The sequence below is a fragment of the Pristis pectinata genome, chromosome 33, assembly GCF_009764475.1.
Source record: "Pristis pectinata isolate sPriPec2 chromosome 33, sPriPec2.1.pri, whole genome shotgun sequence".
NCBI lineage: Eukaryota > Metazoa > Chordata > Chondrichthyes > Rhinopristiformes > Pristidae > Pristis > Pristis pectinata.
In genome coordinates this window covers 7,142,933-7,170,869 of record NC_067437.1, presented here as the reverse complement: position 1 = coordinate 7,170,869, position 27,937 = coordinate 7,142,933, and the positions used below count along the sequence as shown (strand labels likewise).

The 27,937-nt window shown below is 47.9% G+C and overlaps 1 protein-coding gene across 2 annotated transcripts in view; it reads left to right on the top strand.

The window, feature by feature from the left end:
- LOC127585477 (caspase recruitment domain-containing protein 11-like) overlaps positions 1-27,937 on the top strand; it is a 70,048-nt gene that overhangs the window by 2,965 nt on the left and 39,146 nt on the right. For both annotated transcript variants that reach the window (XM_052042957.1, XM_052042956.1), the window contains exons 2-10: positions 3,187-3,411; positions 9,593-9,730; positions 10,651-10,976; positions 13,578-13,757; positions 14,994-15,143; positions 17,333-17,458; positions 21,018-21,227; positions 23,507-23,623; positions 25,264-25,303. In XM_052042957.1, the coding sequence (XP_051898917.1) occupies positions 3,187-3,411; positions 9,593-9,730; positions 10,651-10,976; positions 13,578-13,757; positions 14,994-15,143; positions 17,333-17,458; positions 21,018-21,227; positions 23,507-23,623; positions 25,264-25,303 (1,512 nt within the window). The remainder of the gene's footprint in view (positions 1-3,186; positions 3,412-9,592; positions 9,731-10,650; positions 10,977-13,577; positions 13,758-14,993; positions 15,144-17,332; positions 17,459-21,017; positions 21,228-23,506; positions 23,624-25,263; positions 25,304-27,937) is intronic.

The window sequence follows — 27,937 nt, the reverse complement described above, 5'->3', positions numbered from 1 at the left end:
TTAAGAGTCACCAAAGCTCCCTCAGGACTCCCTCCTGCCATTGGCTCCAAGTATTTGCATTTAGTTTGGTCTCCTTCGTCATGTCACACTGACCCAATTCATACAAGCGGCCGCATGAGCTAACAGCAATGAAATTTGACATGCTGCTTTTGGCACTGGCCTCCAACCAACTCAAGCTCTGACTTGCCGAAGTACTTCGAGCAACTTGAGACCCGATCATTTCAATTTTAAAAGGAGGTGAAACTAATGCTAAGTACCTCTGCTGCCAAGCAGAGTCAGCAGTAATCTCTCCTGTCCTCCAGCCCAATTGGGGCTTGAATCGGTTTACTATTTAACAAGCCTGCACATCTCATGTAATGGCAGAGAAATGTTCCATAGACTATCACGAGCTCTTCTCTAGACGTATCATCCAAATTTTTGAAAGCCCTGGAGTAGGGAAGAGCCTTCCACATGGGAGATTTGGATGATCCAATACCAAGAAAGGAACAGTGAAATAGTTCCAAGTCGGGACACTGCAGGACTTTGAGGAGAACCTGCAGGTGGTGATGTTCCCCGGCACCTATTGTCCTCGTCCTGTTTGGTGGTCAAGGTTGGCGATTTGGGAGGTGGTGTCCGAGTAGCTGGATGAGTAACTGTGGTGGATTTCCAGTCTTAATCTCTTTGCCTTTTTGCTTTTAATTCTATGATTAAGGGTGCAGAGGGATATAGAGAGGTTAAACGAGTGGGCAAAGATCTGACAAATGGAGTATAATGTGGGAAAATGTCAAATTGTCCACACTGGCAGAAAGATTAGAAAGAAGCATGAAATGGTGAGAGTTTGTGGAGATCTGAGATGCAAACGCTTCTTGGTGTCCCAGTGCATGATCCACAAAAGAGATTCATAGATACAGAACGTATTTAAGAAAGTTAAAAGAATGTCATTGCTTATTACTTGGAGAATTGAATACAAAACTAGAGAGGTAATGCTTCAGTTATATGGTGCATTGATGAGACCACATCTGGAGCACTGTGAATAATATTGGTCTTATTTAAGAAATGTTTTCTAATAGAACATTACAGCACTGTACAGGCCCTTTGGCCCACAATGTTGTGCCAACATTTTATCCTGCTCTAAGATCTATCTAACCCTTCTCTCCCACATAGCCCTCCATTTCTCTATCATTCATGTGTCTATTTAAGACCCTCTTAAATGTCCCTAATGTATCTGCCCCCACAACCTCAGCCGGCAGTGCGTTCCATGCACCCACCACTCTCTGTGTAAAAAGAACTTACCCCTGACATCCCCGTTATACCTTCCTCCAATCACCTTAAAATTATGTCCCCTCGTGTTAGCCATTGTCACCCTGGGAAAAAGTCTCTGACTGTCCACTCGATCTATGCCTCCTATCATCTTGTACACCTCTATCAAGTCACCTCTCATTCTCCTTCTCTCCAAAGAGAAAAGCACTCATGAATTGGAAGCAGTTCAAAGAAAAGTCTGCTCGATTGATGGTTGGAATGGGTGGTTTGTCTAATGAGGGAAGGTGGGACAGGCTGGGCTTTTCTTCACTGAAGAACAGAAGAATGCAAGAGGATGCTTGATAAGATATCTTTATTAGTCACAAACTTACAGTGAAATACATCTTTTTGCGTAGTGTGCTGGGGGCAGCCTGCAAGTGTCACCAACTTCCTAACCCGTACGCCTTTGGAATGTGGGTGGAAACCGGAGCACCCGGAGGAATCCCACAGAGACACGGGGAGGACGTACAAACTCCTTACAGACAGTGGCCGGATTTGAACCCGGGTCGCTGGCGCTGTATAGCGTTACGCAAACCGTTACTCTACCGTGTCTGCCCACTCACTACAGTGCTCACTAATGTTTAAGATCCTGAGGGGTCTTGACAGGGAGGATGTAGGGAGGATTTTTTTCTTGTGGGAGAATCTAGAAGTAGGCACCACTGATCCAAATGAAGGTGTTAAGACAGAAATGAAGAGATTTGTTCTCCTCAAAGGACAGTGAGTCTTTGGAATTCCCTTACAGTTCAATGGAAGCAGTCTTAGAATATTTTTAAGGTAGATATAGATAGATATTTGAAAAGCAAGTTTACTGGGGCTAGATGGGAATGTAGAGTTGTTTACAATCAGATTAATCGAGATTTTTTCAAATGATGGAGCAGATTAGCCTGTCAAAGTGAGTTATTCCTGCTCTTAATTCATGCGTTCATACCTGAGGCCATGCTTGATGTAAATGCTGTGATTGATGGAATCTTTACCTCTGTCAGAGATGTGGACACCCAGAGACGGTACTACTGGTTGAGTTGTTTTGTGGTTCTGGTCCTGGGCCTGAAACTTTTACGACTGTGGATTTGAATTCCCCAAAGATGAATCGCGGAACTGAAGTTCACACAGTAATGAATCTGCCAGAGGAACTCAGCGGGTAGAGTCGGGTCGAAACCCTGCGTCAGGACTGAGAGTGGAGAGGGAAGGGAGCCAGTACAAAGAGGAGAGGGGGAGGGGTGAGACAGGAGTCTGAGGCGATTGGTGGACTGAGGAGGGGTGAAAGATGACAGGCAGGTCGAGCCAGCTAGGGGAGGGGGATGGGTGGAGTTGGGAGACAAGAGGCAGGTGGGTGATGGATGGAGGCAGACCAGAAAAAGAGTGGCAAAGAGGGGGAGCTGAGTGTGGACGAAGAGCCGTGACGGCAGGGCGACGTGTCCAGTGTGGGAGGCGGGGTTAGGGCGGAGAAGGTCAGGTTGGGATAGGACAGCTCCGGTGACCTCCTGCTGCAGGGTAAATGTTCTGTGATCCTGAGGACACCCACCAAATCTCAGGCTGTACGGAGGAAGCCCGAGCTGTTTGAGGATGAGATCCTGATCCAAGACCTCCTGTGGATGAGATCCTGAGCCAAGACCCTGTTTGTTCTCCCCGTTGGATGTGAAAGTCCCCTGACGTTATGCTGTCAGCTTTACCCAGTGCATCGGACTAAACAGATTGCCCAGTTACGGTCATATTACAGGATATGGGATCTTGCTGTGCACTGATGGCTGCAGTGTTTCCTACACTGGAAGAGCATCCATTGACTATAAAGCACCTTGGTCTGTGGTGGAGGGTGCTATCTAAACACAGATGTTTTCTTTCCGTCACTGATGCTTGAATTGTGGACTCTTGCTGTGCCTCACTGACCTGATTGTGTTCTGTTTCTTACAGCACGAGAGGAGGCGATGGGCAGTGACCCGGGCCTAAGCCTGGATGAGGCGGAGGCAGAGCAGGAGAGGCTGTGGGAGAGGATTGAGAGCAAACGTCACATCCTGACCAAGTCCATCAACCCCAGCAAGCTGACCACCTACCTCCGCCAGTGCAAAGTCATCGACGAGGAGGACGAGGATGAGATCCTGCATTCACACCTGCTGACCTCCCGCAGGACTCGTGCAGGTCAGTCGCTCTCTAATAGGTTGCCTCTTTCTGTGCCTTCGGGAGTTCCCCGCCTGACGGGGCATTGGACCAGAAACCCTCCTCATGTTTAAGTAGAACCAGAATGAGCTCGTAGACTACAGGCCAAGGGTGGGGGTGACCTAACTACTTCAGTATCTTTGGCTAGCATAAGCAGAATGGGTTGAATGTCCTCTTCATAGAATTGTCGTGTCATTCGGCACAGAAACAGGCCCTTTGGCCCACCATGTCCATGCTATCAAGTACCCATCTGTACTAGTCCCATTGACCAACGCTTGGTCCATACCCTTGTATGCCTTGGTGAATCAACTGCTTACCTAGATACTTCATCATAGGAAACAGGCCCTTCGGCCCAACTCATCCATGCTGACCAAGTTGCCCACCTGAGCGAGTCTCTTTGGCCCATACCCCTCTAAACCTATCCTTCCCTATTCCTTTGGTCGGCATGGTAGCGTAGCGGTTAGCGTAACGCTATGACAGTGCCAGAGACCTGGGTTCAATTCCCGCTGCTGTCTGTAAGGAGTTTGTATGTTCTCCCCGTGTCTGTGCGGGTTTCCTCTGGGTGCTCCAGTTTCCTCCCACATTCCAAAGATTTACGGGTTAGGAAGTTGTGGGCATTCCATGTTGGCGCCAGAAGCGTGGTGACACTTGCGGGCTGCCCCCAGAACACTCTACGCAAAAAGATGTATCTCACTGTGTGTTTCGATGTACACGTGACGAATAAAGATATCTTAGAAATCTACCTGTTTAAATGTCTTTTTAACATTGTAATTGTACCTGCCTCTATCAGTTCCTCTGGTATCTTGTTCCGCATACCCACCACCGTCTGTGTGGAAAACTTGCCTCTCAGAACCCTTTAAATCTTTCCCCTCTCACCATTAAACTATGCACTCTAGGTTTAGACTCCCCTACCCTGGGGAGTCTAATGTGACCATTCACCTTATCTCATGAATTTATAACCCTCTATAAGGTCACCCCTCAGCCTCCAGGGAACAAAGCCTCAGCCTATCCAGTCTCTCCTTAAATATTGTGAGAGTCTCTGCCTCCACCACCCCCTCAGACAATGTGTTCCATCTTCCAATCACCCCCTGGGTGAGAAAATTCTTCCTTCTTCACCTTTTAGTTCTCACCTTAAAGCTCTACCCTCTGGTTATATTCCTCCCCTTTATGATAAGAAGTTTCTCTCTATCCACCCAATTTATACCCTTCCAAATTTTGGTCACCTCTATCGGGTTCCCCCTCAGCCTCCTTCACCCCAAGGAAAACAAACTCCGCTTATTCAGTCTTTCTGCACAGCTGAAATGCTCCATCCCAGGCATCATCCTGGTGAATCTCCTCTGCACCCTCTCCAGTCGCATCCTTCCTGCAGTGTGGTGACGAGAACTCCACACAGTACTCCAGCTGTGGCTTAACCAAAGTTTTATAACTTCCTGTCCTGTAAATGTCTATGATTCCAAGATGGATTGGTTCTGGGGATGAAGGCTTTGTCCTTGAAGGTGAGTATAATTGACCTGCATTTTCTGGGGTTCAGAAGATTGAGAGGTAATGCATAAAGTTCTGATGTTGGACCGGTGGATGCTGTGGGCTTGTTCCCCAATGGTGGGACTGGAACTGGGGGTGCAGTCTTAGGATAAGGGACCTGCCATTTTGGACTGAGATAGGGAGAAGTTTCTTCTCTCTGAAGGTTGCGAATTATTGGAATTCTCTTCCCCGGAGGGCTGCACTTTCTCCTGTTCCAGGCCAACAGGTAGACTTTCATCTTTAAAGAAGGTAGCAATGTACGGACTGGGCAGAAGAGTAGGTGAGGCAGAGGGGTGGACTTGACCTCATTGTTCAGGCCAATCCTGTGATTCAGACATGGAAACGGATTGGCTTCAGTCTGTACTCCAGTCTCTCGCTGCTGTCCATGGGGACATCACCAAGCAGCCTCAAATTGCGGTTTCCGAGTGGTTCAATCCCAGTCTCAATGTCAACATGGAAATTTTCCGTTGGCCAGCAGCCTCAGCAGCTCTTTGGATTGGTGAGTTTGGATTGGTGCCTACCAGGATCCTCCTGACATCACTCGTGTTACATCCCCGATCCTGTGCCTCCCCACCTGATTATCCAATCAGGTCTTTTGATTGTTCTACCATCCCTTGGGGTTCAATACCCACAGGAATGCAAGCCTAGTCTAGAGTCATAGAGTAATACAGCGTGGAAACAGGCCTTTTGTTCCAACTCGTTCATGCCAACCAAGATGCCCACCTGTGTTAAGCCCATGTTTGGCCCATATCCCTCTATATCTGCTCTGGATGCTAAATGTAAATAGGGATGTGATGTCCTACATGGAGTGTGAGATGAAGTGGGAGCCCCCTTTCTGGTCAGTCTTGGCTCTGGACCTGAGCTACAGTTACAAGTGTAACCAGAGAAACAGTGAAAACAAATCCCAGCTGGGAATCAAGGGCACGGGACAACAAGAGTCCTGATTTACCTACCACCCTTATCACAGCAAACCCTGCCTTTACAGGAGCCTTAGCAAACAAAATATGATACAGAGCAGCTTAAGGGAATACTAACATGCAATGTTACTCTTAGCAGTGTGGAGGAACAGAGGGATCTTGGGGTCCAGGTCCATAGATCCCTCAAGGTTGGCATGCAGGTCGATATCGTTGTTCAGAAGGCGTATGGAGTGTTGGCCTTCATTAGTTGGGGTAATGAGTTCAAGAGCCACGAGGTGATGTTGCAGCTCTATAGAACTCTGGTCAGACCACACTTGGAGTATTGTGTTCAGTTCTGGTTGCCTCATTATAGGAAGGACGTGGAAGGAGGTGCAGAGGAGATTTACCAGGATGTTGCCTGGATTGGAGAGCATGTCTTATGAGGATAGGTTGAGCGAGCCGGGGCTTTTCTCTTTGGAGAGGAGAAGGATGAGAGGTGATTTGATAGAGGTGTACAAGAGGCATAGATCGAGTGGAAGGTCAAAGACTGTTTCACAGGGTGACAATGGCTAACACAAGGGGACATAATTTTAAGGTGATTGGAGGAAAGTATAAGGGGGATGTCAGGGATGAGTTTTTTACACAGAGAGTGGTAGGTGCATGGAACGCACTGCCAGCAGAGGTTGTGGGGGCAGATACATTAGGGGCATTTAAGAGGGTCTTAGATAGACACATGAATGATAGAGAAATGGAGGGCTATGTGGGAGGGAAGGGTTAGATTGATCTTAGAGCAGGATAAAATGTTGGCACAACATTGTGGGCCGAAGGGCCTGTACTATGCTGTAGTGTTCTATGTTGGTTGTGGTGGGAGGTTTTAGGGAGAGTATAGACGAGAAAGGTGGATGTTTCGGGAGGGAGGTTTTAAACTCAGGGCTCAGACAAATGGGAACATCTTCTTTTTCACCCTTTCTTGTCTGATTGGGATGTACCGCTGTCAGCCGTTCCCTCGGGTCAAGGATGACTTGCTTCCACCCCAGTTCTGTTGGTTCTGAGTTGGAGGATGACGTTGATGTGGGAACCACAGACCCTCCCACAGAGGTGGAGGTGCTTGGTGGGATGGGTGGGGTAGGTAGTTTGTGAAGGGGTGCATTCCTTTCACCTGTGGGCTCCTGATGCATGGCCTTGAGGTTCTCGATCCTGTCCCAAATACCCCTTCTCACTTTGAGCAGCCATGGACCAAAGTTTTGCAGGAGTCAGCAGGAGTGTTGCATTTTCAAGGAAGCTTTGAGAACATTGTTGCATCATGCATAAAACCGCATAACTGCACAATGCTGGATAAAACTCTGCTTCGGTTGCATCTGGGGTATTGCATTCAATTCTGGCCTCCCCATTATAGGAAGGATGTGGAGACTTTGGTTTACCAGGATGCTGCCTGGATTAGAGGGCATGTGCTATAAGGAGAGGTTGGATAAACGGGTTGTTTTCTCAGGAGTGATGGAGGCTGAGGGGAGACCTGATAGAGGTTTATAAGGTCAAAATGTTTAATATGAGAGGGCATACATTTAAGGTGAGGGGGGAAAGTTCAAAGGAGATGTATGGGGCAAGTAGTGGGTGCCTGGTTTGCGTTGCCTGGGGTGGTGGTGGAGGCAGATATAATAGAGGCATTTAAGAGGCTCTTAGATATGCACATGAATGTGCAGAGAGGAATATGGACATTGTGTAAGCAGAAGGGACTAGTTTAGTGAGATGTTCAATTACTAGTTTAAGTAGTTCACCATAACATTGTGGGCCGAAGGGCCTGTTCCTGTGTTGTACTGTTCTATGTTGTATCATTTTGACTGTCTGCTCGGTAATCTCTTCCCTCTCAGAGTCTGGAATAGTGTCTCTTTTGGAAGTCTGGTGTTGGGCGTGTCAATGACGGGGCCTACCCAACATAGCCAACTGAGAGAACTTGCTCAGAGTTGGGGATGTTGGCCTGAGGAAAAGCACGACGTTGGTTTGTGTATCCAGCCAGTGAATTTGGAGACCTTGTGGAGGTCTCCAATGTTTTCAGCGTTAGTGATATCTCTCCAATGTTTTTAGATGCCTGCTGTAGGTAATCCATGTCTCAGAAGAGAACAGGAAGGCAGGGGTCGGTGCTGTCTGGTAGACCATGAATTTTGTGCCCGGTTTGGGGTCTGGATGTTTGGGGATACTGCAGGAAAATTGCTGAGGTAGAGGATTGGTCCTGCTCCCGTTTCTTATGTTCTGGTGATTGGATGTCAGAACGTGTGTGTGGGGCTGAGTGACCTGTGATCTCTTCCAATACTGATTGTACGGAGAGATGTGAACTGGAACGGACGAGTGCCAACTTGTTCCTCTATTATCCTTAATTCCTGGAGCATTTCTGAAACATTTGTTCAACGTGAATTGTCATTGTTTCTCACAGTGTTGACTGGACTGAGGGTTTTATTCAGAAATAGATTCAGTGGCCCCGTGGTGGGTGTCGAGTACAATAGTCTGTGGAAGGAATGATCTAGATGGGCTGAATGGTCTGTTGTTATTGCCAGCTTTACCTGTGACTTACTCTAGCCCAATATTCCCCTTCTAATTTTCTGTGTAGCTTATTCTTGCATTAACTCGCTCCAGATTTTACCCCTCACCCACAGACTGGGGGTAATTTACAGCGGCCAATTAATGTCCCAACTGCAAGTCTTTGAGGTGTGGGAAGAAACTGGAGCACCCAGCGGAAATCCACCTGGTCAAAGGGAGGACATGCAAATTCCGCACAGACAGCACCCGAGGTCAGGATTGAACCCTGGGAGCTGGAGCTGTGAGGCAGCTGTGCCACTGTGCAGTGGTGCTCCACCAACCCTCTGCACAGCACTGTCCGCTCCCTCTGTATTCCCTTCCAGTGTACGTCCTGTCCACTCACTGCACACACTCCATCCATCCACTCCCCCGTTGTTGACCCCTCCGTCCCGCCCCTCTTGCCTTGACCTCCTTGTCCTGAGCCCTCTGTCCAGCTTCACCTCCCACGAGCACTTTCCAGGATTCATTAGCTGCTGAACAGAAGGTCTCGGCCGGGCCTGTTCCCTGGATGCTGAGGCCAGACACACCGATGGCTCGTGTAACCCTGGTGCTGTCACAGCTCTCTGCTCCACGGACTCATAGAACATAGAATATTACAGCACGGGACAGGCTATTCGGCCCATGATGTTGTGCCAACCTTGATGCCAATTTATACTAAATGTCCTCCTCCTGTGTATCATCCATATCCTTGCATTCCCTTTGTATACCTGCTGTAGACTCTACACTTTTTGCTGCCTCGGGAAAGCAGCCAACATAATCAAAGACCCCTCCCACCCCGGACATTCTCTCTTCTCCCCCCTACAATCGGGGCAGAAGGTACAAAAGCTTGAAAACACGTACCACCAGGCTCGGACAGCTTTGATCCTGCTGTTATAAGAGTACTGAATGGACCTCTTGTATGTTGAAGATGGACTTTAGACCTCACAATCTACCTCATCATGACCCTTGCACCTTATAGTCTACATGCACTGCACTTTCTCTGTAACTGTAACCTTAACGCTGTAATCTACATTCCGTTACTGCTTTTCCCCTTGTATTACCGCAAAGTGCTTATGATCTGTATAGATGGCTTGCAAAACAAAGTTTTTCACTGTATCCCGGTACATGTGGCAATAATAAACCAATACCAATCCCAAGGACTTACCCTCACCAACAAGGGTTTCTCCTCTCTTCAGGCCGCCTTCTGGACATCTTGCGTTCCCGTGGTAACCGTGGATACGAGGCCTTTCTCGACAGCCTGGAACTTTACTACGCTGAACTGTACAAGTTAATCACGGGCAAGGAGCCAACCAGATGTTGCTCAGTGTTAGTCGGTAAGTTAACAGCTGTTTACAGGACTGTGCCTCATTATTATGCGTCCAGCATTGTATGGTAAGCCAGTTATTAAACACACTAAATTACAGTTTGAAGCATTTGTTCAGACTGACGACGTTTGTTCATGGAGTTGTTGATCTGTCCCAGGATTGATGTTTACTCTGCCCAATCAGTGTAGAGAAGTTGGACATGACGTTGCTCAGTGTTGTAGAGACGTCGGCATCTTGTGTTCACAGTAATTAAAAAAAACACAGATGCTGGAAACAAAAAAGAAAAACAGAAAACACTGGAAAATCTCAGCAGGTCAGGCCACATTTGCCTGAAGAGAGACATAGTTAATGTTTCAGGTTGACCAATTTCAATTAGCTTGGTAAATTTAGGCTGGACTTACTTCCCAGGATTACTATTACTACCTAGGTGGTTCCTAGGGGTCGAGGATGAATCAGCTCCTCTTCTGCAGTGACTGGTGAAGCCACTGGAACTGTGGATTTGTCCACAGATGGGGCAGGGGGTGACTGATGTGGGGGGGTGGGGGTGGGGGTGTCAGGTGGTGGATTGCGAGCTGGCCTGGTCTTTCTGTTGCTGATACAAGGCTTCCCAATGCGCATCTTCGAGGTTCTCAACACCTAGATGCTCCTTGTCTCAGCCCTGATGCGGGATCTCAACCCTAAACGTTGCCCACCCCTCTGCCTCCACAGATGCTGCCTGACCTGCTGTTTGCTCATTAGCTCTAGATTCCAGCATCTGCAATCTCGTGTGTCTCCACTTGTGATTCAGATCTTTGTTTCATGAGACGGAAAGGCGTTTCCATTAGATTGCCAACCTAACATTAACAGCTGCCTGACACAATCTTCAATAAAGGTGTAACATTATTGAATGAATCTTGTGATGTTTGTCTCCTGTGTGGCTCTTCCTGCAGTGGAGGAGGGTTATGAGGGATTGACTCACTTCTTGATGAACGAGGCGGTGAAGGTACAGAAGCAACTGAAGGACCGGGATGTGGAGATCCAAAAGCTTCAAGGCAAGTGCCAGGAGCTGCAGGAGGCCAACAAACAGCTCAGCCACCAGAACCAGGGGCTCAGGGGCTTCGAGGAGCGGTACAACAAGCTGAAGGAAGAGTTCAAGGTCTTCAACAACCAATTCAACAAGGTCAGAGAGGACAGCTACCTGCTGGCAATGAAGCACACCCAGCTCCACGAGGAGAAGAACATGGTGGTGATGAGGAACCGAGACCTGCAGCTTGAGGTGAGGTAGCAGGGTGGCAGGGCCTTTCAATGAAGGAGTCCCCCTTGATGGGCAAGTGTTTGACCCACTGTCTCTGACTTTATTGTACTAACAAGGGAAGGACTTGCACTTCTATAGCACCTAGATCTGATCTGCAAGCCAATGATGTGTTCTTGCATTGTGGCCATGGTTGGACAGGCAATGCAAGGACAGTGGCACAGCAAGATCCCCCAATAATGTAATTAAAACCAGATGGTGTGAGCTTTTCTCAGGTGATGATGATGTGAGTTGAATATTTCTCAGGATATTGGGAAGAACAACTGAAACTTTCTCAAAATCATTTCCCATCCAGCTGAGTCTAGTCCGAAAGACAGCAGTGTTGGCAGTGTGGCACTCCCTCAGTGCTGCACTGGATTGCAAGCTGAGGTTTTTCGAGGCACTGTAACTCTTGTGATGTTTGTGTCCTGGTGACGATCTATGGAGATAAGAATGACAGGTAAAGAAAAATGATTACCAGAGGGCTATCCAGAATGTTTTGGTTTGTGGGAATTGGGGAATTTATGCCAGTTTTATGCTTTATATGTTAACAAATGGCCGAACAGTTCAAGGACCATCTCAGGGGACTGAGACGCAAGTGATTCTGCAGATGCTGGAATCTGGAGCAACACACACAAAAAGTGCTGGAGGAACTCAGCAGGTCAGGCAGCGTCTGTGGAGAGATACAAACAGTCCTTCTAATAAACCCCAACCTTCTCATTCTGGCTTCTGTCCTCTTCCTTTCCAGTCCTGATGAAGGGTCCTCGGCCTGAAACGTTGACTGTTTATTTCCCTCCATGGATGTTGCCTGACCTGCTGAGTTCCTCCAGCATTAGGTGTGTGTTGATCTTGGGGGACTGGGCTGCCTCGAGCAGTACTGGTGTTGGGTTGGGAACCCAGTGAGGGCTTCTGGGCTTGATTGCAGCCAAGAATGGAGCCAAGAGGTGGAGGATCCTCGAGGCTAACCATTAGCTGGTGCTTGGGTTTCACCCAGCTAACCAGCACCTCTCACCCGACACCTTCAACCCCCGTGAGTGAAGCAAGTGGCGCAGCTGGTAGAGCCACTGCCTCACAGCCCCGGTGACCCGGGTTCAATCCTGACCTCGGGCTCTGTCTGTGTGGAGTTTGCACGTTCCCCCTGTGACTGCATGCATTTCCCCTGGGTGCTCCGGTTTCCTTCTACGTCTCAAGGATGTGGTAGGTTATTTGATCGCTGTAATTGCCCTTAGCGTGTAGGTGGGTGATAAGAATCTGGAGGCAATCGATGGGAACGTGGGGAGAATAAAATGGGATTGGTGTAGGATTAGTGTAAATGGGTGGCTGATGGTTGGCACAGACTTGGTAGGTCGAAGGGCCTGTTTGTGTGCTGTCTCTCTCCCTATGACTCCATGACTCTCTAAGTATTGGGTCTGTTGGAATGACCAACAGTAATGTGCCCTTTGCCAGTGAGCCTGAGCTCCAATTTTGGGCCTACGGACAACACTAATGTTCTAACCTGAGGCAAATGTTACCCCAGGAACAGAGTCCACCTGCTGCATGTCTTGCTGCCTTGGATCCCCTCCTGTGGTGACCTAGACACAGGGACGAGAAAGACTGAGGGCTTCATTCAAACTGTAGGCACCCTGAGAGCAGGCAGTTGAGGAGGGACCACACGGCTGCCTTGGGATAACGCGTACGCACGCACGCGCGCACACACACACCTGCACGGAGTACTCCCCAGCTGTGTGGGGCTTTTTAAAGCTTTTTAAAATCAACATCTGGTTTGTTACCAAAAAAAAATGAGAGGCAGGATGGAAACACAAGAAGACTGATGAAGGGTCTCGACCCACAACGTCGACTGTCCGTTTCCCTCCACAGATGCTGCCTGACCTGCTGAGTTCCTCCAATAGCTCGTTTTTTGCTGGAAAATAGAAAGGGTGATAGTGTATCAGATGTCACCCTCCACACATCCTGGGCCAGTCATCCAGTCCAACTCAAGATGATTGATTTAATGGTCACACTTGCAATTATCCATGGGGAGTTTGGAGAGGGTGTTGCCCAGGGCGAAGATGCTTAAAGCCTAAAGTTAGATTGGAAACTTATTCTTTCAATAGGAAAGTGCATTAACTGGGGGTCAGCAAGCCCAGGGCAAGGAGAGACAACAGCTTGGTGGTGGGGTGGGATAGGGCAGGCAGAGGTATGGCCAGTGGCCAGGGTGTTTGGTGTGTGGGAATCTTGGTCGGCAGGGACAGTTGGGCCGAAAGGCCTGTTCCCGTGATGTATGACTCTTGTGACTCTAATCCAATGGGAGGCAACTTCTGCCCATCTACAGTGGAACATTGGGCAAACAGCAACCAATCAAGGTCCACGGGACAGTAGAGAGGGGTGGTGAGGTGGAATCGGATGTCGACTTGCTTCCAGTTGAGGGGCAGCAGGAGGGGCTGAGGATGGTCCAGAGGGAAGGGGGTTGGGAATGGTGACTGTCAGGGTGGGCGGGGGAGGGAGTACTGGGAGGGGGTGGCCCCACCCATCAGTGATGAAGGGAGTGTGTTGCTTCTGTCCGACTGGGGGCAGATTTGCTTCTGTAACGGATGGGCTGTCTTGCAGAATGACCAGATGAGGTGCAAGCTGGCTGGGATGGAGAAGGAGTGTCTGCTGGCCCGGAGAGTCTCCAGCAAGCTGAGGGAGGACATGGAGAGCATGCCCAGCAAAGAGAGCATCAGCAAGCTGCAGCTGGACAACCAGCAGCTGCGCTCCACCATTCAGGAGCTGCAGCACTTCCTGCAGGTAAACTGGGCAGCACCGGCAGTTGTGCAGTCACAGGCTCACACCTCATGGGAGGGGTGGGATGATTCAGTGAGGCTGGGGGTACACGGGAAAACCGTGCAAGGGCAAATTCAACTTTCCTCATGCTGTAAGTAAAGCAATTAACACGTATTTATTTGATTGTGTGTGTGTGTCTGTGTGTGGGTTAATGTGTGTGTAGATTAATGTGTGTGTATGTGTGTTTATGTGTGTGTGTGTTTAGGTTAGTGCATGTGGATTAGTGTGTGTGAGTTAATGTTTGCGTGTGTGGATGTTAATGTGTGTGTATTTAATGTGCGTGTTTATGTGTGTGTGTGGGTTAATATGTGTGTGTTAATCTGTGCATGTGTGGCTTAATGTGTGTCACCCACAGAAGCACAGATCAACCTATTTACAGCAGGCACAGACAACTGAAAATAAAGAACAAAAACTACACCAGAGAACAAGGTCCCTGACTGAGGTCCCACGGAGAGTTTATTGGTATACTGATTAGCAAATTGTTGGTCTTTAAAGCTATGTTTGTAGAGATATATTTTAAGTCCCTCTTAAGAATATTTCACAATCAGAGATATAAAAAGATTGAGATGTATTTGATCTTTCAGCTTCTGCTTTAATCATGTAACTCATAGAATCCTGGAGAGTTATAGCATGGAAGGTGACCGTTCGGCCCATCATCTGTTTGTTGGTCATGGCTTTAGGTTAACCTGATCCTCGGGTCTTGACCTATTGCTCCACTGGTTCTGTCTCTCCAAGTGTTTCCTCGTTATCTGGCACTCTGTGTGGTATGTTTAAAGTGCCTTTTGCTTCCTGCTTTACTGTCTGAGATTTCCTCAGTGCTCAACCCGCTCTCTGACATTCCTGTCTCTGTGCTCCAGGGACCCAGTTGAACTGATGCCTGACATCTGCTGGAGGGAGGTCCTCATGACCGATATCCCTCCATGACTGAGCACACATTAGGGGCCTCTGCTGTACATTATTCCGTAAGATACTGAGGGATTTAAACAATTCAAATTGCTAAACTGAGCCAAACTAGAAATGGAACTCATTGTGTGTTAAATAAACACTAACAGCTAATCGCATGTGGATTAACTGTTAGAGCATAAACCTGCTGGTATTTCTCATATTTTCTTACAACAGGCCATTCAACCCATTGGGTCGGTGATAGCTCAGACTGGGAACAATTTACACTTTTATTTCTGTCATTTGTCCTCCTTACAGTCAAAGAACAATCTTCCCAGCATGGACAAGGCGTTCCTGGATATCATGGACCACGATCGGAGAGAAGCCCTTGAAGAGAGACAGGCGTTGGTGGAGAAGTTCCACAATATTAGCCTGGAACTCCAGCAAGCTGAGGAACTCCGAGATAAGGTTCTTAAGTCTGGTTTGGATGATGGCAGCAACTCCTGTACTTGTGACAAAACTCCGTTTCATATTTACTTAGGTGAAAATTTTACATTAGAGTTAGACTCTGTACTTTCCCTTTGGTGACGTGAAATGGTAACAGAGCAACAGAAGATCGTGGGCTGGTGGACCCACAGTTATGCTTCACCCCATGGGCAATGCACCCCAGGGTTCCATCTAGATCAGGGAATCAAAGTCAAATTTATGTTTATTGTCACATACACAAGTCCAGGTGTGCACAGGTGCAATGAAAAACTTACTTGCAGCAGCATCACAGGCACAGAGCATCAGTGATACAACATTCACAAGAAAAACATAAATTAAACATTAATTATACAAAAATATACAAGAAAGAATACTATTAGAACAAAAAGTAACAAAGTCCATTGTTTGTGCAAGTTGGTTCAAGATTGGATTAGCTTTTAGACCACAATCTCATATTTTCTTACAAGAGGCCATTCGACCCATTGCATCAATGATAGCACTCGGAGCATTGCCATGGGTCCCATTCCCCTACATTTCCTGTAACCTGTTCTCTCTCCCATTAACTCCATCAGTTCTCCTGCTCCTCACCTCCACCAGAGAACACAATTAACCCACCAACAAACAACCTGCTGGAGGAACTCAGTGGGTCGAGCAGCATCTGTGAGAAGGAAGGAATTGTTGACGTCCTTTCTCCCACCCCACCGATGCTGTTCGACCTGCTGAGTTCCTCCAGCAGATTGTTTGTTGCTCTTGAAGAGTCCAATCCACATCTGACTGGGATGTGGAGCAAGTTACTGGAGCGAGACCCACAGGTTTTAGAGTCTGCAATTCCTTAAACAAAATTAATTTGGAAACCTTGATCTGAGTATCAGCCAGCCTGGAGTTTACAGTGTGATGCAGGTCAGTGTTTGCTGGTCTTTGTGATCTGACTTGGAATTGATGGAGTAATTGGAATTGTAGAGCTATCCACTACAGAAATGGGCCCTCCAGTCCACCACATGCATGCCGACATTTCTCCCCATCTATACTAACCCCAGCTGCCTGCATTAGGACTGTATCCTTCCATGCCTATTTAAGCATCTGTCTAAATGCCTCAAGTGTGGTAATTCCATCTAATTTCACCACCTCCTCTGGCAGCGCATTCTAGATATCAATTGCTGTTCCCTGGGACACTTAGCTTAACCCCATACCTCTTTGAAAGAAAACTTCAACATGAGCAACAGTTTTAAAAAAGCTGGATAGAAAGTAGAACCTTTGAGTTTGTTTCAAGGTGCCTACATGTGCTTGGTCATTAATTTAGTCCCTGGGGTGCCCACCAGGCTGTGTAGTTTCCCCTCTGTCCTCTCTCATTGACTGTGATTGATGTCCACATCCATGGGGAGCCTTTGGTCCTACTGTGCCATCATCTGTATCTCAGCCACTCAGGCCAATGGAGCCACAATTCCCACCCAACGAAGCAGGATCAGAATCAGGTTTATTATCACTGACATATGTTGTGAAATTTGTTATTTTGCAGCAGCAGTACAGTGCAAGACATAAAAATGACTACAAGTTACAAAAATAGGTGTAGTGCAAAAGAGGAATAACGAGGTAGTGTCCATGGACCATTCAGAAGTCTGATGGCGGAGGGGAAGAAGCTGTTTCTGTGGGTCCTCAGGCCTCTGTACCTCCTCCCTGATGGTAGTAACATGAAGAGGGCATGTCCCGGATGGTGAGGTTCCTTAATGATGGATGCCGCCTTCTTGAGGCGCCGCCTCTTGAAGATGTCCTCTATGGTGGGGAGGGTTGGCCCTGTGATGGATCTGGCTGAGTCTACAACACTCTGCAGCCTCTTTCGATCCTGTGCATTGGCGCCTCTGTACCAGGCGGTGATGCAAGCAGTCAGAATGCTCTCCACTGTAAATCTGTAGAAATTTGCAAGTTTTTGATAACATACCAAATCTCCTCAAACTCCTAATGAAGAAAATTTTATTGAGTTACCAGGAGCAGGGACGATTACCCTGAGGCTAATCATGCCCACCCAGTTAGACCTACAGTGAGCTTTAGCAATCTTCCTTTCTGAAGGACATCACCAGTCCACACCTTGGAGGCACTGGCACCAGGGACCTACTGTGGGTTATCTCTTCCAACTGTACACCACAGATTTCTGAAGGAATCTTTTCTCAATCTAGTTCCAGAGAGAGAAGGAAGACCTGGGGCTTCAGATCACACTGCTTACAAAAGAATGCCAAATGCAGAAGCGCAGGGTTGAAACTATTCTGCTGCAAATTGAAGAAGTTGAAAAGGAACGGGACCAGGTAAAGCCCAAAGTCAGCACCACAGACCCTGAGCTAGCAGCCACTCAACTTCAGCAGTATGTATCTGGAGGGTTGAGGAGCAGAAGGGGTTAACTGCATGGCTCTTCCACTCAGGCAGTCCCTTGGAATCAAAGGTGACTTGATTCCACTTTAAGGTGCGAACCACAGGCTCCTCCACAGAAGAGGGCGTGAGGTGACTGACGGGGTGGGTGGATAGCCAATGTGGTGGAGTGCTCCATCTGCCATTTATGAAGGGCTTCTGTACGCTCCTAACATATGGCCTTGAGGTTCTCAACATCATCTCAAATGCTGTGGTAAACTCCGATGGCAAGGCAGACACCCCTTCATAAGTCTGTGCATGGGGAATCAGGCAGCACTGGTAATCCATTATTATCCATTGCTAATTGCCCATTGACTGTGAGCTATTCACTCAAACAACTGCAGTCCTTCTGGTGAAGGTGTTCCTAGAGTGATATTGTGGAGGGAATTCTAGGATTTAGACCCAGCAACGATTGAGGAATGTTAATATATTTCCAAGTCAGGATGGCATGTGATTTGGAGGGGAACTTATCAGTGGTGCTTCCCTTGTTCTCCTCAGTGGTCGACATTGAGAGTCTGGGAGGTGCTGTCGGAGCAAGCGACTGTGGTTCACACTGTAGCCACTATGCACTTGTGGTGGGGGAATGACTGTCAGCATAGTAGATGGGTGATTTGTCCTGGATAGCGTTGAGTGTCATTTGAACTGTACGCACCCAGGCGCCTGGGAGGTATTCAGCCACAGTCCTGACTTGTGCTTTGTAGATGATGGGAGGCCTTGGGGTATAAGGAGGGGAGTTGCTCACTACTGGATACCCAGATCTTGTAGCCACAGTACTTATGTAGCTGGTCCAGTTGAGTTTGATGACCTGTGGGATGCTTATTGGGAGGGGTTTGGTGAGAGTGGGAGCACCATTGAATGTTGAGATGGAGATGTCAGTGCCTGATACCTGTGTAACGTATCTGCTGCTTGTCCATCCCAGGTCTTGCTGAATGTAATTTGACAGCTTCAACTTAGATACTGAGCTGGGATCCATCATAAAACTGAAGCTGAGGGTGTTGAAATGTCTTCTGCTTCAATAGATGAGGTTTTAGACTTTCCCCATTACACTCAGGAGAGAAGAAAATGTCCCGCTGCCCCACTCCAGCACTCATTACCACAGGGAACCTAAAATCCAACAAGAAAAATAGACTATAAGAGCAAAAGAACAGTAGGAGGCCCCTCAAACCTACCCCACCATTCAATGTAATCTGGCTGATCTGCCCCAGCCCTTCTCCTGTGCCAGTTCTCTATAGCCCTGATAGCCTCAAATTTACCTACCTCCTCTTTAAATGCCCTCAATGATCCAACCTCCACAACCTTACAGGGCAAAGAATTTCAGAGATTCACCATCCCCTCTGAGTAGAAGTCCCTACACACCTCAGTGTTAAATGACCACCACTTGATCTTGTAGCCCTGTCCTCTTGTTTGAGATCCTCCCACTAGTGGAAACATCTCAACATCTACTCTGTCACTTCCCTGCAGGGTTTTATGTTTCAATAAGATTGCCCTTCTTCTAAACTCCATAGACTGTAGATCTAAACTATTTTTAAATACTTAATAGCAAGAGTGAACCAAACATCTTTATCTGGATATTTCTCACTAGCACAGAAGTATATTACCTTGGCTACATGTCACATAGTAAGGGGAATTAGGATCAGTTTATTGTCACATGTAGCAAAATACAGTGAAAAACTTGAGGGAAGTAGAGACCTACCTGACTCAGGTCCCTGGTGTTGGGCAGGGACTAGCTCTAAAGAGGTTCCTTTAAATCAGCAACCTGCTGATCAGACTGTTGAGCTCCTGGCCAGACTGAGTATTGGTTTATTATTGTCACATGTACCAAGATAGTGAAAAGCTTTTGTTTGTGTGCCATCCAGACAGATCATTCAATACATAAGTACATTGAGATAGTAAAGAGGGAAACAAATGTAGAATCTAGTGTTACAGTTAGAGAAAGTGCAGTGCAGGTAGACAAATAAAGTGCAAGGGCCACAACAAGGTTGACTGGGAGATCAAGAGTTCATCTTTCAGTGTATGAAGGGTCCATTCAAGAGTCTGATAACAGCAGGGTAGAAACTCTCCTTGAGCCTGGCAGTTCATGCTCTCAGACTATTGTATCTTCTGCCTGACACGAGAGAGAAGAGAGAATGTCTGAAGTGGGAGGGGTCTTGATTATGTTGGCTGCTTTCCTGAGGCAGCAGGAAGTGTAGACGGAGTCAGTGGAGGGGAGGTTGGTTTGCACAACAGATTGGGCTGTTCACAACACTGCAATTTCTTGTGGTCTTGGGCAGAGCAGTTGCCACACCAAACTGTGATACATCTGAATAAAAATTGGTGAGGGTCAATGGGGACATGCTGAATTTCCTTAGCCTTTGAGGAAGTGGAGGTGCTGGTGTGCTTTCTCGGCCATAGTGTTGAAGTAAGAGTCCCCAAAAAGCAATTACTTTTGGGGATTCTTACTTCAACACTACAGCCAAGAAAGCAGACCAGTACCTCCCTCCTGACAGTGCTCAAACCTGAGCAACAAGGAATGCGATGTCATCATGGGCATATCCAACTCAGGAAAAGCCTGCTCCATGAAAGCCACATTGAGGTGAAGTTTCTGGCCAAACTTCTGAATTGGGGCACTTTGACCTGGAAACCAGCACAAGTTTGTTCTTTTTCAAGTGGCTCTGAAACAAAAGCTCAGACTGAGCAAATCTCCAGGGCAGGTCATGTTAGTACAGTGAACAGGTCAGATGTGCATCATAGAAATAGGCTATTTGGGCCAATGTATCCATGCCAACTAGTGGGCACCCATGTATTAATCCCATCTTCCAGCACTTGGTCTATACCTTTCTATGCCTGGGTGATTCAAGTATTCACAGAACAGAACTAAGCAGTACAGTATGGGCCCTTTGGCCCACAATGTTGTACTGACCTATATAAACCTACTCCATGATCAGTCCAACCCTTCCCTCCATTTTCCTTACATCCATGTGCCTATCTAAGAGTCTCTTAAATGTCCCTATCATACCAGCCTCTACCACCACTCCTGGCAGCGCATTCCACACACCCACCACTCTGTTTTTAAAAAAAAACACCTACCTCTGAAATCTCCCCAAAAATTTCCTCCACTCACCTTAAACAGATGTCCTCTTGTATTGGCCATTGCTGCCCTGGGAACTTGTGGACACTTCTTGTCACTACCCTGGGAACATCTGGATGCTTCTTACATACTGTCAGTGACTGCTTCCACCATTCTCTCAGGCAGTGTCTTCTGGGCACTCACCACTCTCTCAGTAAAGGAAGTCTCCCTCAGATCCCCTCTAAATCTCTTGCCCCTTAGTCCGTGTCCACTGCTGATAATGAGGAATGGTTTCCTGCAGTCTATCTTATCCTCAGGTGAAAGACTTTACCAGGCAGCAAGTCCCCAGGACTTTTACCCACACTACATGACTCCAGAAGCCTTGCTCACTTGTTAAATCTCTCTGTCAACAGGCATTGAAAGCTCGAGACGAGGTACAGTCTGTCAACGCCCAGCTTTTGCTGGACAACAGCAGGTACCGGAGGCAGGTTTGGGGGATGGAGGAGAAGTCCGACAGGCTGCAGATGGAGCTAACCAGGAAGGAGGGGGAGTTGTCTGTCCTACAGCACCAACTGATGGAACAGAGGTCCACCAGCATCAGCCTGGATCTCCCAGACTTCTGTGTAATTCTTTTGCTTGTCTTTTAAAGAAAAACTTTATGTTGTGCCTTTCGTGACCTCAGGGTGTTTGTTACCCAGTGGAGCACTTTAGAAGTCATTTAAACAAAAGGCATTTACAACATAGGAGGTCATTCGGTCCATCATGCTGGTGCTGCCCCACCTAATCCCACCTCGGGTCCCTAGCCCTGCAGGTCTAACTGTGTTGAGGGTTTCTGCCTCTCCCATGCTCTCAGGTAGTGAGTTTCAGACCCTCCCCCACCCTCAGGGCAGGGGGGGGAAAGCATTTCTCCTCTTAGAATGTTTTTAATCCATGACCCCTGGTTTTTGGCCTTCTGCTGAGGGCTATATTTTTATTTACTCTAATACCCTCAATTTTATACACCTCAGTCAAGTCTCCCCACAGCTTCCTCTGTTCCAAGGAAAACAAAGTCAAAGTCAAGTTTATTGTCACATGCACAAGTCCATGTGTGCACAGGTGCAATGAAAAACTTGCCTGCAGCAGCATCACAGGCACATAGCATCAAATTGGCAGCATTCACAAGAACCCCACATTCCCAGCCCATCTGATCTTCCCTGAGTTAGAACTTTCCAGTTTTGGAATCGTTCTGGTAAATCTCACCTGCAAACCCCTCCAGTGCGGTCACATCTGTCCCATAAAGTGCTGACCACAACTGTACAGAGTACTCAAGCTGTGGCCAAACTAGTGTTGTACACTTCTAGCATAATTTGCCTGTTGTACATTGTATAATCCATCTGTTCTTATCTTTGATGCCTCATCTAATAAAGGAAGGCATCCCATGTTGTGGCACAGAATAAGGCCATTTGGCCCATTGGATCCATGCCAGCTCCAAAGAGATCTCATTACTCTTATTTCCCACCTTCTACCACTCCTGCAATTTATTCTCTCTCATGTCCATCAACTCCCCTTTGATTCTGTCACCATTTACCTACATTGAGGATATTTACAGTAGTCAATCAACCTACCAGCACATCTTTAGACTTTAGAACCAATATTGACTTGGCTGGTTAGCTTCGAGGATGTCTGGACATCTGTTGTCCCTCTATTCCTCCACACACAGTACCCTCCCACCTATTGTACATTCCCTCGCCTTCTTTCACCCCTAATGTATTAACTTGCTTCTTAAGAAATTCCATTTGTTGCTTTTTTTGACCAAACCATCACTACCCATCTGAAGTAGAAATCTTTCCTCCTCACTGTTACATCTCTCATACACAGCAAGCTCCCATGAGATGAGTTTACAGCAGAAACAGGCCATTCAGCCCAAGTAGCCCATTCAGAGTCCCCAACTCCCCCCACACAACCCTCTCCCTAAACCAATCACCAGTCCTTTCTGTCCCTTGCTCCACCTGCTCCACACTTCACTGGTTTTGCTGCCATTGGCAACCATTGGCTCCACAGCTTTCTCATTCCAACCACTTGGATGAGTTGAAAACAATCTTATTGGAGGGACTCTGGGTCAAGGGGCATCTGGGGGGGGGGGGGGGGGTTGTTGTTGGTGGTGGGTGGGGTGGGGAAGAGGAATTGCCAATGTTTCAGGTCAAGACCCTGCATTGGGACTGAGTGCAGAGGGGGAGGTGGCTCCACCTCCTCTCCATCATCCTTCACCCCTCCTCGGTCCACCAATCACCTACCAGCCTGTCTCACCCCTCCTCCTTTTATACCAGCCATCTCCCCCTTCTCAGACCTGATTCAGGGCCTCGACCTGGTGTTGACAATTCCTCTCCTCCCCCCACAGATGCTGCTCAACCTGCTGAGTTCCTCCCAAGTGGCCCATTCAGAGGGTTGTGTGGGGCATTGGTCTCCGAGTGTTTTTTTAAAAAAAAAACTCCAGAGTCCAGCATCTGCAGTCTCTTGTCTCCACTGAGAAGGGTTCATCTGTTTTTCAGGAAACATTGAGGAATGCAACCTGAGAGGTCTCTGACCTTCTGCAGAAATGTTTTGTGGGATCTCTCAGATGGCCCATTGACTGCTTGGCTGAAAAAAAAATACCAGCAGACGGTGTCTCAAGAATGCACCAACTCCTACAGCACCCAAGGTGGCTTAGATTCCAGCGGTGGATGCTGACCAGGAGTGTGGGTGCAGCTCAGAGGCTGGGAGATTCTTTGCACAGAGAAGCTGATGGGGTTGTCCTTGACAGTACTGGGGAGATGGGAGGGGTGGGGTGGTTTGGGGGTGCAAGCCCTCCTTGATCAATTCACACTCTGGCTGTTGAAAACGTTGCTCTCCGCCCAGCTGACACCCAGTTTCTTTGACTCTTCAGAGCTCGGTGAGCAGCAGTCCAAATTCCCTCGGCTGTCCTGAAGACTGGAGCAGTGAGGACCAAAAACGAGGCAGGAACTTCCCCACATCTGCACTCAGCAGGCGGAATGGTATAAAGGTACAGAGTAAGGAGGGGGTGCAGGTATCCTGGTCAGTTCTCCACCTCCGGTCATCCTTCCCATTCCATCTCCACACCCCGCCACTTCCTTCGAATTCAAGAGGTGCATTGATCCGTTCTCCACAGACGAGTGTCTGGAGTCCCTCTGGGGTAGAGTTCCAAAGATCCACAACCCTCCGCATAAGGAAGTTTCTCCACATCTCAGTCCTCAGTGGCCCATCAGTCCTGGGAGTGGGGGCTGGACTCTCCCAAACCAGCACACAACCACTCAGTCCCATTGTGTCCTAGTGAGGTAGCAGCACCCTCACATGTGGGTGTGGCTGTAACACGAGTGCCTGGCACAGTGACAGTACCACAGTGCACATGCATGACACATCCATGTTTACTGTCACATGCACAAGTACATGTGCACAGATGCAATGAAAAACTTGCAGCAGCATCACAGGCACATAGCATCAGAGACAAGAGTGTACATGCATGTGCACACATAAGTATGTGCGCTTGAGAGAAATTTGAGTGAGGAATGGATTGTGAACTGAAGACTGCAGGTGCTGGGTCCTCAGTGACAAAACAAGCCACTGGAGGAACTCAGCAGGTCAGGCCGTGTCTGTGGAGGGAACTGGGTAGTTTCTGGTTGAGACCCTGCAAGGGTAGAGGGGAGCTAGCCAGTGAGGGGGCTGGGTTGGGCAAGAGCAAGCAAGGAGGGGTTAATGGCCAGGTGGAATCAGGTGGACAAGGGAAGGGCAGATAGAAATGCGTTGCAGAGCACCTGTGCTGTCCCCAGTGGCCATTTTGAGCTGCCAGTTATTTCAACCCCTCTCCCTTTTCCCACACGGATGTGTCTCAGCCTCCTCCACTGCCAGGTGAGGCTAAACACAAACCAGCACCTCCTTTTCCCCCTGATAGCACGTAACCTGCTCCCCCTGTTCCTTCCTCTCCCCCTCTGGTCCACTATGATCTTCTCACATTTCTCCCCCCCCCCACCTTCCCAATCTCCCCCCACCTTCCCAACTCACCAGCCCCCTCTCAGTTCCTCTTGTCTCCCAACTGGCTTCATCTGCCCATTCTCCTCCACCCCCCCCACATGGATCCACCCATCCCATCTCCCCTCTACACTCCCAGTCCTGATGCAGGGTCTCGACCTAAAACATCAATTGTCCTTTTGCCTCCACAGATGCTGCCCAACCCACTGAGTTCCCCCAGCAGCTTGTTTTCCCTGATTGTGAAGAGTTGGAGCAAGGGAGGAGGGTTAATGAGGGAGTTCCTCACGGGCTCTCCCCCACCAGACTGTAGTGAACATGAGCTGCTGGAGAGGTCACTGCCAGAGGATCGAGAGAATCATAGCCTGAAGGAGACAGGGTTGGGAGAGTCCAGCAGAAATCCTAAACCTGGGAATACAGTGCAGTGGCAGACAGGTGTAGGAGGGTGGGTGTGGACATGGTCAGCAGTGTAACCTGGTGAAGTTGGAAGTGAGTGATTCAGTGATGGTCAGCACAAGAGAATGGAGATGTCTAGTGGAGCCTGAGAGGATGAAGCTGGGAGTGTGATCATTCACCCAACTGCCCAAGATCACAACAGGTTAGTGAGGATCAGATCATTGCCTGTCCCACTGCCTAATCCCAATCTTCCTTTCCTTCCAGAGACTGGAATTATCGTCAGCTCAAAGCTCAGAGTTTCCAGGTGAGTCCATGGTCAGCACCAGCCACATGGAGTGGTGCTTGTGTTCAGACTGAACCAGTGTGTGAAGAACAGAAGTAGAATGAAAGATATCCATAAATAACCACAATCAAGGTTATTCAATGTCAGCCCATCTCATTGTATCAAAGTCAATAGTAATTACCAACAAAAATACTGAGAACTAATTATAAACCACTATTGCTCCAATGGCCACTTCTACCAACTCTCAGGGACATTCTGGGGGAGTGCTACTCTGTTGGTAGTGCTACCCTGCAGTTACATAGAACAGTACAGCACAGAACAGGCCTTTTGGCCCACAATGTTGTGCTGATGTAGCTATTCCCTCCTACCTACAGAATGCCCATATCCCTCTATTTTCCTCTTGTTCATGTGCTCATCCAAGCCCCTTTTAAAAGCCCCCAATGATTTGCCTCCACCACCCTCAGGCAACACATTCCAGGCACCCACCACTCAGTAGAAAAAAAACTTACCCCTCACACCTATTCTGAACCTACCCCCTCTCACCTTAATGCATGGGTTAAGGTGTGCAGTCCCCTTAGAGTGGGGCATAGAACATTACAGCACAGGCCCTTCAGCCCACAATGTTGTGCCAGCATTGTCCTGCTCCAAGTTCTAACCCTTCCCTCCCACATACTCCTCTTCTGTCATTCAAGAATCTCTTAAATGTCCCTAATATATCTGCCCCACAACCTCCACCAGCAGTGTCCCATGCACCCACCACTCTTTAAAAACTTACCCGACATTCCCATTTATACCTTCCTCCAATCACCTTAAAATTATGTCCCCTCGTGTTAGCCATTGTCACCCTGGGAAAAGTCTGACTGTCCACTCGATCTGTGCCTCTTATCTTGTACACCTCTATCAAGTCACCTCTCATCCTCCTCCTCCTCTCCAAAGAGAAAAGCCCTAGCTCGCTCAACTTATCCTCATGACATGCTCTCCAATCCAGGCAGCATCCTGGTAAATCTCCTCTGCACCCTCTAAAGTGATACACATCCTTCCTATGAGGCAACCAGAACTGAACACAATAGTTCAAGCGTGGTCTAACCAGAGTTTTATAGAACTGCAACATTACCTCAACTCTTGAACTCAATAGCCCAACACACCATATGACTTCTTAACAACCCTATCGACTTGTGGCGTAACCTTGAGGGATTTATGGATGTGGACCCCATGATCCCTCTTCCTCCACACTAGGACTTCCTGCCATTAACCTTGTATTCTGCCTTCAAATTCAATCTTCCAAAGTGTATCACTGCATACTCTATCTGCACTTCTCAGCCCAGCTCTGCATCCTATCAATGTCCTGTTGTAAACTACAGCAACCTTCTACACCATCCACAACACCAACCTTTATCATCACCAAACTTACTAACCCACCCTTCCACATCCTCATCCATGTCATTTATAATTTATTAAAAAAATCACAAGGAGCAGGGGTCCCAGAACAGACCCCTGTGGAACACCACTGGTTATCAACCTCCAGGCAGAATACACTCCATCTATAACTACCCTTGGTCTTCTATGGGTGAGCCAATTCTGTATTCACACAGCCAATTTTCCCTGGATCCCATGCCTCCTGACTTTCTGAATGAGCCTTCCATGAGGAAGCTTATCCAACACCTTACTAAAATCCATGTACACCACATCCGCTGCTCTACCTTCAATGTGCTTTGTCACATCCTCAAAGAATTCAATCAGGCTTGAGGCACAACCTGCCCCTCAAAGCTATGCTGACTGTCTCCAATCGGCCTATGCTTCTCCAAATGCTCATAAATCCCGTCTAAGAATCTTCTCTAGTAATTTGCCCACCACTGAAATAAGACTCACTGGTCTGTAATTCCCAGGGTTTTCCCTGCTCCCTTTAAGGGAGGAACAACATTTCCCATCCTCCAATCATCTGGCACTACTCTTGTGTCCAGTGAGGATGCAAAGATCATCACCAAAGACACAGCAATCTCTTCCCTCACTTCCTGTAATAACCTTGGATATATCCTGTCTGGCCCAGGGATTTGAAAAAAAATGTTTTTCAAAAGTTCCAGCACATCCTCTTACTTCAGATTGACATGCTCTAGTGTATCAGCCTGTCATGTGCCATCTTCACAAATGTCAAGGTCTCTTGCTGGCGAATACTGGAGCAAAGTATTCATTAAGGACCTCCCCTACCTCTTCTGACTCCAGGTACACATTTCCTCTTATCCCTGAGTCCTAACTTCACTCTAGTCATTCTCCTGTTCTTCAGGTGTGGAAATACCTTGGGGTTTTCCTTAATTCAACTTGCCAAGGCCTTCTCATGCCCCCTTCTAACTCTCCTAAGTCCATTCTTAAGCTCCCACCTGGCTACCTTGTAGCTGTCCAGAGCCCTGTCTGATCCTTGCTTTCTAAAGGAAAAGCAAGCTTTTCTTCCTCTTGACAAGATATTCTACATCTGTCAACCACAGTTCCTTCACTCCACTGATCTTACCCTGCCTCAATGGGAGGAATCTGTCCAGAACCCCATACAAGTACTCCCTAAACAACCTCCACATTTCCATTGCACATTTCCCCAAGAACATCTGTTCCCAATTTGCACTCCCACATTCCTGCCCAATAGCATTATAATTCCCCCTCCCCCAA